The 13,314-nt window shown below is 54.9% G+C and overlaps 4 protein-coding genes across 4 annotated transcripts; all 4 read left to right on the forward strand.

Moving 5' to 3' along the window:
• Nucleotides 1–3,653: 3,653 nt before the first annotated feature.
• On the forward strand, nt 3,654–4,663 carry JN550_000601 (uncharacterized protein; the record flags this gene model as incomplete). The annotated part of the gene is made up of 5 exons (XM_049317712.1): nt 3,654–3,716; nt 3,785–3,811; nt 3,982–4,004; nt 4,097–4,224; nt 4,284–4,663. The coding sequence occupies 5 exons, from the start codon at nt 3,654–3,656 to the stop codon at nt 4,661–4,663; spliced, it is 621 nt and encodes a 206-aa protein (XP_049177890.1).
• Nucleotides 4,664–6,959: 2,296 nt separating this feature from the next.
• Nucleotides 6,960–8,978, forward strand: JN550_000602 (uncharacterized protein; the record flags this gene model as incomplete). The annotated part of the gene is made up of 1 exon (XM_049317723.1): nt 6,960–8,978. One exon carries the CDS (start codon nt 6,960–6,962, stop codon nt 8,976–8,978), a length of 2,019 nt encoding a protein of 672 aa, XP_049177891.1.
• A 1,226-nt stretch (nt 8,979–10,204) lies between these two features.
• On the forward strand, nt 10,205–11,168 carry JN550_000603 (uncharacterized protein; the record flags this gene model as incomplete). The annotated part of the gene is made up of 2 exons (XM_049317734.1): nt 10,205–10,557; nt 10,634–11,168. 2 exons carry the CDS (start codon nt 10,205–10,207, stop codon nt 11,166–11,168), a joined length of 888 nt encoding a protein of 295 aa, XP_049177892.1.
• Nucleotides 11,169–11,872: 704 nt separating this feature from the next.
• On the forward strand, nt 11,873–12,961 carry JN550_000604 (uncharacterized protein; the record flags this gene model as incomplete). Its single annotated transcript, XM_049317745.1, has 1 exon — nt 11,873–12,961. The coding sequence occupies one exon, from the start codon at nt 11,873–11,875 to the stop codon at nt 12,959–12,961; it is 1,089 nt and encodes a 362-aa protein (XP_049177893.1).
• Nucleotides 12,962–13,314: the final 353 nt, after the last annotated feature.

A 13,314-nucleotide genomic window follows, 5' to 3' on the forward strand; every position in this document is an offset into this window, starting at 1 on the left:
ACTGGCAGCTCCTATGTGTTGAACCCTTTTTGTCCAAACTGGCTCGTATCGCAGTTCGCACTCAAACGTGACCATCGTGAGCTGTGTTACATCTCCGGTTGGTATAGAAAGCGAGGACAAGACTTTGTCTTTGTCATTGTAGACGCAGACTATGAGGAGCCAGTGATTTAGACATCAAGTCTTCCGTACTCGCTATGAGGCCAAGTTTGTGGCCGTATGCTTGTTCACAGCCTTACTTATCGTCAAAGAGAGTGCACTTCTCAACCAACACCACAATAATATACCGTATCCCTAGTGTTCTGTGCCTTCTGGGCTTAGAGTTACTCTTACCGAGTCACGTCTCATTCAGAAAGGATGCTATATTATACAGCCAAAGTCATAGAACGGGGGCAGCCTCTCACATTTCAACCTGGAGTTGGCGAAGATGGAGGGATCTTTTTCGCTGGCCACCACGTGAATATATCCCAGGCTCAACATATACAAACGATGAGCTACGATTCCTCGAGATTCGTCAGACCGTGTCATGAACGAAGCAACGCCGGCATCTTGTGAGATGAAAGTGTTTAATCCTCATATACAGTAGCGTCGTACACAGACGGCATCAATATATCGGGCGAATACATTCACTGTTCTGAAAGAAGTATGCCTTGACACCACCTGTTTCATCTCTTGCGGATAAGGCTGATGCCTACACACGCATCCCAAGTGTCAAGTCAAGCTGAAAGCCACGAAAGCAGTCCAATATGAAACTACCCACCCTGTTCATATCAAGTTGTCAAAGCGTTATTTTAAGAGTCCATGCAGGCACGCTTCTGATTTCAATCACTGGGATCGGTTTGCCGAAGCAGTGTGCCGAGGGTTTGGCACAGATCCAGTGGCAGTTCGGCAAGTAGCCCCGTTATCAACATGTGCCGCACGTAGAAGCGCTGCCGCCCAAAATCATCTAACCGAACTGAAGATGACACACCTGCAGTCGTTCTTGGGGTGCTTCAAGCGGCCGATAGGTCTGATTACCTGCCGACTTAAGCACCACGCTCGCTCGTTGCTTCGATGCTCAGCCAATGGCCAATGCGAATTCGATGAAAGAGACTGGTTTGCACCGCCGTCGTGGAATAAATGCATGTTTGGATGAAACGCGCTGCGGATTTTGAGGCTTACCTCCTCGGGCCGTCTGGCACGGACCAAGCCTGAGGCCCCTTATGCTAGGCGATCACCGACCCTCATGAGCGAATAGAACACAAAGCTGCTACCGCTCTATCCGAGGCGCGACACATTTCGTCGTCGGTAGCGATGAGGAAAGCCCATTGCGAAAAGATGGCCAGCAGGGTTCGATGGACTTGCAATGCAATATAGTACTGCGCGCCCAGAGGTGTAGAAGGGCGGGGTGTCCAAAGCGACAGTTCATTGTAGCAATTGACCAAGTCACGATAGGCCTTCCCGCCCTCAGTAGGCTCGCGTATGGAGCAACATATGAACAGTGACTTTGGCCGAACCCGGATCCCTTCCCGTTGCTGAGAGAAGTAGGTTGCATGAGCATCAGTGAGGGCGCGGCCCTGGGGTGGATGAAACTGAGTGGCGGGCGGCCCGAGGCCTTCGGGACGCGATCCTATGAATTCAATGATTGCCCTGCAACTCCATATTGCCCGGTAAATGACGAAAGATGTCAACCGGGGCAAAGGATGTCTGCCCGTTCATCTCTCCAGCCTTGAGGCAATTTACGTATCGGGTGTGGGAGGCTCTATGAAGTGTGCAACCGGAATCTGCATCCCCGCCGGAAGGTCGCCTGGAAATCAAGTTCAGTGACGGTCGCTGTAATCGATCTATGGTAGCAATGCATCGCGAAATAGTACGCAGGTCCAAGAGGTGAGAGTATGACTCCCATGCTCTCGTTGCAAAAATATCTCAAGTATAGTATATCGCACATGTTGAAGCAGTTCTCCGAGGCACCTGGAAGTAGATGGTGTCAGGTCTTGCTCAGTGGCGGCCCGACGAGCTCCGCACACCGTGGCACTCGCCATCTGCGCAATTGAGTCGTAGTTGCCAGCGAATAACTTGGATAACTCCCAAAACACCATGCCGGCATCCCATAGCCCACTCGAGCTATTCCTATCGTGTTTTCTTTATCATAGGGTGATGCTGTGGCGGCAGACGATGCCGTAGCCAGAGTGTTGAAGACGCGACAGTGGCCAAAACACGTCGCGTCTGGATCCCGGGTCAACCAGAGATTGCGATAGTGGAATGCAAATAGACACAGTAAATTAGATAAATTCATAATGAGATCCTGAGTGTCTCGATGAGGATTCGATAATGAGAGGGACGGCCCTGCAAACAGGTGTTTTCGGGTTGTCAAGGAAGGGGGGAAGGAGGTCGACCACGATGTGTGGATAGCTTCATGTTGGGATGCAGATTGTGATGGGGTGGAGGAACAATGAAATGATCCACCGGCATGGTTTCGGACAAGGACTAGTGACGTGGCGAAACGGAAATGCACGCGAATCACTTGAGCAAGGGATTGAACTGGTTTGATCCATAATCAGGGCGGGTGGGAGGCGACCACGTTGAATGCGACGGGCGGTGTCGAAAGAGTGCTGAAGCTCGAAATGGAGCAATATCACGAACATGTGGCCCAAAATGGCACTTGATATGGGTATCAGACTAAGACGAGGCACGGGATCAGCCTGCCCCTCAATTGACCGGCCTAGACACACTATCTCGCCCAGCAAATGACTCGGTCCAATCGTAAGACAATTGGGAGGGGCGGGAGCAGGAGACGGAAAGACGAGAGAACGAAGGGACGGGAGTCGAGGTGATCCGGGGGGGATGATGCGGTGTTGGGTGAGAGCGCGCGCACTTGAGCTCGAGTGAGGTGGGCGCAGATGGAGGTGAGAGTATGCCAACTCAAAATCATGCACATCCGCATCCAGCTTCAACAATAACCACCCCGGCCAAGACTCAGAGCCAGAGCTGTAAGTGAGCTCCGGCCAATCAAAAAATTCGACGCCGACCCACCCCGCCGCCGGGGGTGTTTTATTTTCGACCATTCGTGAGAGCTGCCGGATCACAGAATCAGTAGTCTGACAGGCCCCCGGGCGCTGTGTGACGGGCGGGCGAGGCTGTGCCCGGGGCAGCGCTAGGCCGCTACGGGGCAAAGCGTGGCGCTGGAAGGGCATCTGAGCAATCAGGTGCTGCGGTTCTGGGTGGTTTTAGCGATTTTTTCGGGGGGACCTGGGCAGGCCGGGCTGGTGAGCTGTGGTGGACTGTGGCCCGGCTGTGGAGAGGAGATCATGGATCATTGATCGCACTTGCATCTGGCACTCGCTCCAGTGGGCGTCGGGGGGGACCCCCCCCCTGGAGTCTCGAGCCACTAGGCGCACGCGCCCACCCGCTTCTGGCACCTCTGGACTGATCGAACTTACTGATTGTGCAGCACCCCCCGCTCTAGTATATAAACACTTACACCTTCTGCCCTCGCGTCCCGACCGTGGCCTCCGCCTCTGATTCCTTTTCACTTACGCAATCCAGCATCCCGTCAACACGACCAGCATAATCCGAAGTCAATCATCGCCTGCGCAATCAATCGATTGTAATATTCACCACCGTCAACCCGCACCAACAACGCGCTTTTCCCATCCAAAGCATCACCAACCGTCGCAATGGCACCCAAGAAGGAGACCACCACCACCAGCAAGCCCAAGAGCAGCCATGCTTCCTACCAGGTACGCACCGCCGCACCCGACCAGTCTCGGGCTCCCAGGGGAACGCGTTCAATGCTAATTCATCGCAGGACATGATTACTTACGGCATCACTACTGTAATTACTCCCTTTCCTACGCTTCCGGCGCATTGCGTCTCATCTGTTGGCGCCCGGGCCGCATGGTTTCACTGAGCGCTGTGCTGCCTGGGCGTCACCGCTCCGCAGTCTACTCTTTCATCCCAAGGCCTCCATGAACCCATTTACTGACGCATCTTTCAATTCTACAGCTCAAGGAGCGCAACGGTTCCAGGTTAGTGCACATTTTGCCGGTTGCACCCCGCCCTCCGTGGTCGCGCAGCCATGCCATTCCGTACTGTTCATAAAAACTAACTCGACTCACAGCCGTCAAGCCCTGAAGAAGTTCGTCAAGGCCAACAACACCATCACCGCCACTGATGCTCAGTTCGACAACCTGTTCAACAAGGCACTGAAGTCTGGTGTTGAGAAGGGTGTATTCGAGCAGCCCAAGGGTACGTCACCGTCCAACTCTGTATCTACTGCCTGGGAAGCCCAACTAACACTTGCATAGGTCCTTCTGGCCCCGTCAAGTTGTCCAAGAAGTCCAAGGAGGCCAAGCCTGCCGCTAAGGAGGGTGACAAGCCTGCTGCTAAGAAGGCCGCACCCAAGAAGGAGGGTGCTGCTAAGAAGGCTGCCCCCAAGAAGCCTGCTGCCAAGAAGGAGGCCGGCGAGAAGAAGGCTGCCCCTAAGAAGGCCGCCGCCCCCAAGAAGGCTGCTGCACCCAAGAAGGCCGCCGCCAAGAAGGAGGAGAAGCCCGCTGCCCTGACCAAGACCAAGACCGGCCGTGTGTCCAAGACCACCAAGGCACCTGCTACCAAGAAGGCAGCGCCCAAGAAGGCCGCACCAAAGAAGGCAGCACCAAAGAAGGAGGCAGCCAAGGCTGAGGCATGAGTTCTCTGATTTGGCGTGCTTTTTCTGCTCTTTATTTGATGTGTATCTGGATTGGCGGTCTACTGGCGTTCAAGGGAAAGGGTATAACGTCGCGTCTGTGTATTCATCACGCGAATGGTTCTGGTCATGTTTTTGCTCGGGGGGAAGGAAAGGATGGAAGACTTGCTTACAAGGGAAGCCCGTGACGCGATTCCAAGGGATGCTGGGTCAAAAGCAGGTCGGCGGTCACGCGCGTACTTCTGGTGGCAAATAGATGCCGCCTCGCCTGTACAGTTCGGGTCGTGGCATCTACGTGCTGGCGGCGTGTGGGTAAGCAATCATTGACGATGTGATGAGACTACCTGTAATTATACCAATGGAAGGGTTTTGCACTGTTCAAACTTGCCGTTTTCCCTCTCGTGATGCAGAGAAGATTTGTGGAAAGTGAGTCGGCGGTGGAGCGTTGTCTCTGCCCGCCTGAAGTTGAATGACGATCTCCGATCAAAATCACCGACTCACGGATTGCATGGGCTGTGACGCGCAACGCGAGAAATTGTCTCTATTAGCGGCTGTGTTTACTTTGACCCCAATTAGGCAGGGGCACGGCATTCGCACAACTTTTGTTGATCACGATAAGGGGCATCACGTGCCGCCGATAGCTTGAGTGTGGAGACTTGGTTTCAACTGGAAGCAAGAGCTTCTAGGGTCCCGGAGACGACTATGGTAGCACCTGTGGCTAATCTCCTCTGGGCATGTAGCAACATCACCCCGTCAGAGCACACCAGCGCATGTTACAAGAGGAGGAAGGCATTGGAATAGCCACCTGAAGAATAGTATACGTGCGCGTACATACGTCGTTGTCGTCGCAGCAGACACCATCGCTGGGAAGAAGGCGTGGCGCGCAAGGCCATCTTTGTTTCATTGTGGGGATCGCAAATACTACATTTCGAAACCTGGCAAGTGTGGCGACCCAAGACATCCATGGATGCTGGATAGGTCTCAGGCCCTGCGTTTCGACTCTGCCTGGAGCCGTCGAGCTGCACTGGGACGTGGAACAACTGTAGAAAGATGACCATGGGCGTGGGCGAAAGCCCCCGTGCTGCCTGTGTATGCCGATAGAGGGCTTCTGAACTACCTATCGAGTTGAGACCCGACGATACCACCCAACTTAGCCTTCTCTGGCGATATGGAACCTGCCCACTATCGCTTTGAGTCGGCCAACCGACTTGGCCGAAGACCTGACTACATAGGTATTCTTTGGTGGGTATGGGTATGTGTGGGGATGGTAGTCAGTGATGGCAGCGCATTCGAGGACCGATCAGGTTGGGCTGGTGACCGGAGTTGCAACCATTACCGTTCGCGGACTATGACTTATCGGCACGTAGCTCAACCAAGGCTGCCAGGTGAGAGTGATACGTGAGCAGCCTCCCAGAGCCTCTTACCCCACAGTGAGGCATCATGACTAGGCCTCGTTACGTAGGTACGCAGCTCGCAAGCTGCCGTGGCTGACTAGCTTCAGCCATCGGCTCCCTTCTACCATAGTAAGTTAGCTAGCCCATGCTTGCGGGATTACATAGCTTTGAGTTCATGCATGGAGGGCTCCGTACCCATGCCCGCGGGTTTCCATTCCCAATGGGCCTCGAGCCTCCAGTTGCATAGCACAAAGGTCAAGCCATTGGACGTCACTATGTGCAGTAGGTTACTTGGATTACTTACTTACTTATCCGATAAGGAAAGGCAAGGCCATGCCTGCACTCGTGACATGATGCTGTAGATCGATCGCCTTGCCAACAAAACCACGCATCATCTGCTTGAGACAAACCGGTGACCAGACGTGAGTTGACTAGAATGCTGCCTGCCAGTGCTGTCACGTCAATTGCACAGCTGGGACAAGTGGGCTTCTGCACCCGGAAGCGGGAAGTTAGCCACATCGGTTATGGACCTTATTTACTCTGTGTGCACATACATGCACGTACACGCGGGCAGTTCTGCACCCAATACCTCAGCCCAAGCCCAAGCCCAAGCCCAAGCCGCCCTCCCCAATAACCCCGGCTCTTCCGATACTCACTGCATGCATGCATGTGTGCGTGCCCTGACTCCCTGGGACGCGGGTATCCCAACTGAGGCAACTAACTACTAACGGACTTATCGCATTGAGGGGGATCGTCGGCCGACCTCACTTCCGGGCTCGTCATCCCAAACTCCCTCCCAGGCAGGCACATCACATGTTCCACCCGCATCCTGCGATGGCCGAAATATAGCGAACCGGTTGCGTAGCTATAAATTACCGTCTTCCTCCCCTCCGCATCCTCCCACCATGTCGTCAGCCGACCCAGCCTTCGGGTCCAACAACCCCTTCCGCCGGAGACCTTCTGGCGACCCCTCGTCGCCGGCTCCTCCCACGACAACCACGAGCGGGTCCGCGCCCAATGCTGCCCCCGGCGCCAGCGCCAGCTCCGGCTCCAGCTCCAGTTCCAGCTTCCTCGATGCTGCCTCTGCTGCCCCCAAGTCATCCCTGCCGCCGCCCTCCACGACCTTCAGGGCAGCCCGGCTCGACGGCGATGACGACGAGCCAGGGAGAGACGACGGCCGCCTGCAGCCCCAGCCGAAGAAGATCGTGAAAAAGGTGCGCGTGCAGTCGCCGCCGCCGTCCTCGCCCGAGGACTCCACACCCGTCAGGAGCTACCCGCCCGACGGCTACAGCGACGACGAGAGCAGCAGCGACTCGGGAGACGACGGGGAGCAGGTCGACCCTTTCAATAGAGTGTCGCCAGCACCGGGCGAGAGTATCCTGGACGACGAACCGCCGTTGCCCCGGGTCCCTCCCAACCCGTTCTCCAAGACATTGCAGGACCTGGAACATAATCCCTCGGGCCAAGACGAACAAGCAGCGGCGGGAGCCAAGGCTTTGGATGTGGACTCGTTCAAGAGGCTCCTGCTGACGGGATACGCAAACATACCCGGCCCCCCGGGAGGGCAAGGAGGAGCAGGAGCAACAGGAAGCCCCGGGTCACTACACACGGCAGCGCAAGACGGGGCCAGCAACACAGATGCAAGCTCCGTATCCCGCCAGTCTATATTCGATGCTATCCAGGATACACCGCGTACGTCTCACGATATATCGGAGCCAGAAGAGACCGAAGAGCGCCGCACGGTCCTGCCCTCGTCACCCTTGGCCAATGTTCACACGACGTCCGGCCGGAAGCCTCCGCCCCCGCCGAGCTCCAGGCACGGGAAGCTGATCAAGATTGAACTTGGTGCGGATGGAAAAGCCGCCCATTCTACTCAGGAAGCCGTACAGTCCATCTCCATCGACACCTCTTTGCCTACTGCTCCGGGCCGCAAGCCTAGCGTACATTCACTGTCCTCCCGGCCTTCAAGTTCCGACATCAACAAACCACTCCCCATGCCTCCGTCCCGGACACCGGCCGAAGAAGATATTGACTCGCCATTCGATAAAGAAGCAGCTGGCAAGCTTCCCGAGCCCTTTGCCGAGCTGTCCGCGAATCCGCGTCCACCGACGCCTCCTGCCGGCACCACACGTGCCCGGAGCGAATCACAAACCAGTATACAGACTACTTCCAGCGCGCATCGTAAGCCGGCGGCACCTCCGCCACGTCGACCGGGACACAACCGGGTGGACAGCAAGCCACCCTCGATATACTCCAATGCGGCTGAAGAGGATCCTCCCCGAAGCTCACTGGAATCTAATCGTTCGCGTGCCGATAGTATCCGCGTCAATATCAGCTCGGACAAAAACCTGGCAGCTCCGGTGCCGCCACCTCCTAGGCGACCAAACCATGCCAGACAGGCGAGTTCATTTACGAGTCCTACCGGCACCAACTTCGCGGCCGTTTCAAGTCCAGGGATCGGTGATGAGAACAGGTCGCCAGCAGCCGTGGGACCCGTCAATTTGGACTACAAGAGTCTTGGATCTGCACCGACAGTTTCACATAGCAAGGACGGCTTACCAAAATTATCTCCTCCGCCCCCGCCCCCAGCACGACACTCTAGCACCAGAAGACCAGCCAGCCGCAATGGTGGGGAAGCAGGAACTCCAACAACACGGAAGGTCAGTCGGGACAAGGAAGGCGGGATAGCGCCGCCACCGCCGCCACCGAGGGCTAGGGGGAGCAGCAAGGGAAGCATGAGTGGTGGTGGGGAGGGGGGATCCGTGTCCGGTCGATACAGGGCAGCAAGCGAAGTCGAGAGGGTTGCAGAGGAGTCAGCAGTCCCAGAGGACGAGGGCCTCGAACCGGAACCCACCAACGACATAATGGAGCAGATCAAAGCGCTCCAGCAAGAGGTAGAAGCTGCTCGGAAAGCATCCGGCTAATATCTAGATAACCCGAAGTGAAGGAGTTTAATGATGACAACTGCTTGCTGGAACAGTATGGCTGTCAATAGTACCCAATAGACGGCCGCCTCAATTCGGACTGAGCATGAGCCTGGTGAAGGGCTTCACGTACATGGCAGCCAGACGATGGCGGATACATGGTGTGTACTTTTGAGGTTTGAATGACAGCAGAGAGGAATGCAGCCATACAGGGGGGTTCTGGGAAGGCGTCGCATTGTGTAAATGTATATAGCCGTAACTAATCAGCACCGATTACAAACAAGCACCGCAGACTTTTTCTACTCGTTGGTCATCGCTCTGAGTCGAAACTTGAGCCCAGATCACTACGTACAGTGTATGGTCATGTCTCCAAACATGAGGTTGAATACACTTCTGAATGGCACCACCATCCGCTGAGACTTGTACATGCAGTACGGGGCTTCATGGCGTCATTTCATGTATGCACGACCCAGCATCTGAGTGAGGTGAATTGCTAGGAGAGTATTGGAGCCAGTCAACTCAGATACATATGTCGGATCCCGCTCCAAGACATAGCAACACAGCCATCTGCCAGACTTTCTCCGCTGATCTCATGTCAGAAAACAGCTTGCGAGTGGGAATCAGGCCGCCGGAGGCGGGGCCCAGTTAGACCTCCATTGGAGAGATCATACTCCCGAATATCTGTGTAAGCCGCACCTAGCCAAAGATGACATGGTTTAACCGCGCCCGTCGATTGACCTCATTGACACAAATCTCGTCAGTACCCAATTGCATGATATTAAGCCGTTATGTTGTCAAATGCGATTTGAAATGCGCCTGCTGACAAATAGCTAAAGTTACCCCCTGGCGGAACTCCACGGCATAGTCACGCCCTGTTGCACACGTGATATTCGAAAGGGTTGGCGGATTAGTTGAAGTCTATTGGTGCGGCGAGTTGAGCTTTATTTCTAATCCGGATTTCGGGTCACCCAAAGTCTTACTCCAATCCCAAATCTTGTGATGAATTTACTGGCGCAAGATCACGGCGATAATGGCGTGCTTGCGGGGAATCGGCCTAACCTGCACGTTTGACTAATTGGAGGTCCTTGAGGATAACTGTATATAAGGGAACATATCGTCGTCATAGCAGTAACTATGCATGATCGGTACAGGCGTTCCAGCACCGAAAGGCACAACTCGCGAACCAGTCCAAGTATCTAGAGACAGAACGATAGTGTCTTCGAAGCATGGCTACAGCCGACGTCCAGCTCCCCGTCGCAGCGGCGACGACTTTCGCAAGCGTGAGCGAGGCATCCACCATCTCGCCCCATGATGTGGACGCGGTCCTCAACTACTATAAGCCGAACGAGGATGGGTCTCCTCCCGCCCCGACCTATGTAGATCGTCCGGAGACGTATGACCGGCCGGTCGCGCCGCACCCGACCCGGATCACGGACATCTCCGGCAAGGAGAGTGAGTTCACTCTGGACAAGAACGGCTTCCAGATCCACAGAAATGTGAGCTCGGAAAAGGATTTTCTTGATGATGCTGAAATCAAGGACGGGTACTATAAAGAGACGGAGCAGCTGTTGAAGGATGTGTAAGTCAGGGACCCTTGAGCGGACACAAGAACTCTGAGCAAGTCCAGCTCAATGCTGACTATATACATGCAACAGCACCGGAGCATCCAAGGTCTTCATCTTTGACCATACCATCCGCCGCGCCTCGGCCGACCCGCGAAATCCCGTCCAGCGCGGGCCGGTGCAGCGCGTGCACATCGACCAGACCTACGAGGCCGCCCTATCGCGGGTGCCGCACCACCTTCCGGAGGAGGCGGACGAGCTAGTTCGGGGCCGCGTGCAGATCATCAACGTGTGGCGGCCGATCCGGCGCGTGCTGCGGGACCCGCTGGCGCTGGCCGAGGCCGGCTCCGTCGCCGAGGAGGACCTCGTCCCCATCGCCCTCATCTACCCGAACCGCCGCGGCGAGACGTTCGCCGTACGCCACAGCCCGCGCCACCGCTGGTTCTTCAAGCACGGCCTCGGCCCCGACGAGGTCATCCTCATCAAGTGCTTCGACTCCAAGACCGACGGCCGCGCCCGCCGCGTTCCGCACACGGCCTTTGCCGACCCCTCGGCCGGCGACGACGTACCCGCCCGGGAGAGCATCGAGGTCCGGGCTTTGGTGTTCCATCCGGATGACCGGGATTGAGGTGTTGAGCGGTGCTGAGAGGGTCCAGTTTGTAAACCTTGTGTAAGAGAGGACATAGTCTATCACGAGATTGCAATATAGATCTTTGTGCGTTCCTGGAGGTTGGTATGTAACTTTTGGTTCAATCAACTTCATATATGATACGATGTGCTGTGGTCGAAACTCACCTAACTACTGGGCCAGTTACATGACCTGGGAGCATGCAACGCAAAGACTCCAAGAAGCCGTATAAACGGTGGAGAGACTGCGTGCCAGTGTCAATACTAGTGTCACTAAGAGAAGCTTGGTACAAGTTAGGGATCCCGACTATCTATCCGACTATCAACCAATGTGCAAATCAGCCAGCTAACGGGAGGACTGACTTTAGTCAAACTACCCCGAAGCTTTGTTTCTAAAACATAATGCTATTGTCACGTTGGTTAGTTAAAGCACTCTTTATCCTATCACCCAGATCTAGAATTTTCACAACGGGGTATACACGAATTTGAAGACAAAGAAAACGTTCGAGAGGAGGATAAAGGCGTTGTTCGTGGCCGTTCGCAGTCACGAATACAAATGGATCATAGGAGTCCCTAGCAAAAGTGAACAACAGGAATAACACCCCAACAGTTCTTAACAGCACACAAACTTCACTACTACTCAAAGCCACTTGTTACCCGACTTATCTCTCATAAATAGACGAGAAAGCTGAGCAAGCCTTAACCATGACAAGCTTTACCAAGACACTCATGACGGAGAACGGAAGCATCAAGGGGAAAATCAAATACTTGGTAGAGGATCCACCAATGAGCCGCCAACAGAGCGGAAGCTGTTCCTCGAGGGACATCGAGCGCGGTGCAGGTGATCACAGAGTTTCTAGCCGGTCAAGAAATTCATCTCCAGCGTCCGACTTCCACAGGACTGATCGACCCAGTCGTAGCTCGAATACATCTAGCAGATATGCTGTAGATGCGCGGACTGAGTCTCCGCCCCGGCGCGGTCGGCCGCAAATATCTTCTGGGGCATTATCAGAGTATATGGCGCACGCACAGGCTCCACCGAGGATGTCAAGATCGAGACAGAGGCCTGTCGACCCGTCGCCAAGTCGCGCTGGTCGAACTCCCGCAGAGGGGCCCGTGTCCGAGTCTCAATCCTCGAGAGGCCAAGGTACGTCGTCCACATCAATGGAGAGTATCCTGGACATACTCGAGAACATGCAGATGGACGAGTCAGAGGATGAAGACCCTATGCAGTATGCGGACAACGAGTCCTTCTTCCCGGAGCCCAAGGTCACTTTTATGATGGACAAACCGGACAACGTGATCTGCTCCATTTGTATGACTATACCCCTTCGCCTCGGACGGTCCTCCGGGCGACCCAGCGAGAATGATACAGTCGTGTTGGCGTGCGGGCATGTGTCATGTGCCGGCTGTATGGAATTGTGGCTCGATGCCAACGGCTCATGTCCGTTCTGCCGCGTCTCACACGAGTACAAAGCCTGCGGGCACCCTGTAAAGCCGCGTGTCATCGCCAAGGACACCATCATGTCGCTGCCCAAGACTATCCCCGAGGGTGGCAAGATCGGCAGCTGCTGTCCAGACTGCCGCGCTGATGACTCGGCCCGGAAGTTGCGGAGGCACGAACAAGCCATTCGAAAGTGGAGGCGGGTTGTTGCGCAAGCCAACACCAGCATTGAAGACTCCGCACTGCTGGCCCGGGCCCAGGAGGCTCTGGGCCACGCCAAGAGGGCCTTTGAGGACTTTCAGGCTTCGGAAGACTACCAAAATACCGTACGTGCGCGTACGCACTGGTAGGTAGTTCATTTCTTTTTTATGTACAGCTTATGCGATGGTGTCTACAGTGGGTTTTGTTTAACGCTTTTTGGTAGTATAGGAAAGTGGACGGTGAATTTAACTTTGATGTGACAGTTGAAACTGTCAGTGGGGCATGCGCTGCACTGCTTTCACTTATGATGGGGATTGACTATATTTACCTTTATACATAAAAAGGCCTGGTTCAACTGCGTGATATGGAAGTATTCGATATAGTTTTGATGCAGGCATTGGTCTGATACTGTGGCGAGAATTTCATTTGACTATATACAGCTTGGAGCCCTTGTTGAAAGGCTTTTTGAATCATATATTCCTTTCCACAACCAATGTTCCGA

Source organism: Neoarthrinium moseri (assembly GCF_022829205.1).
Source record: "Neoarthrinium moseri strain CBS 164.80 chromosome Unknown scaffold1_Wmoseri_CBS_16480, whole genome shotgun sequence".
Lineage (NCBI taxonomy): Eukaryota > Fungi > Ascomycota > Sordariomycetes > Amphisphaeriales > Apiosporaceae > Neoarthrinium > Neoarthrinium moseri.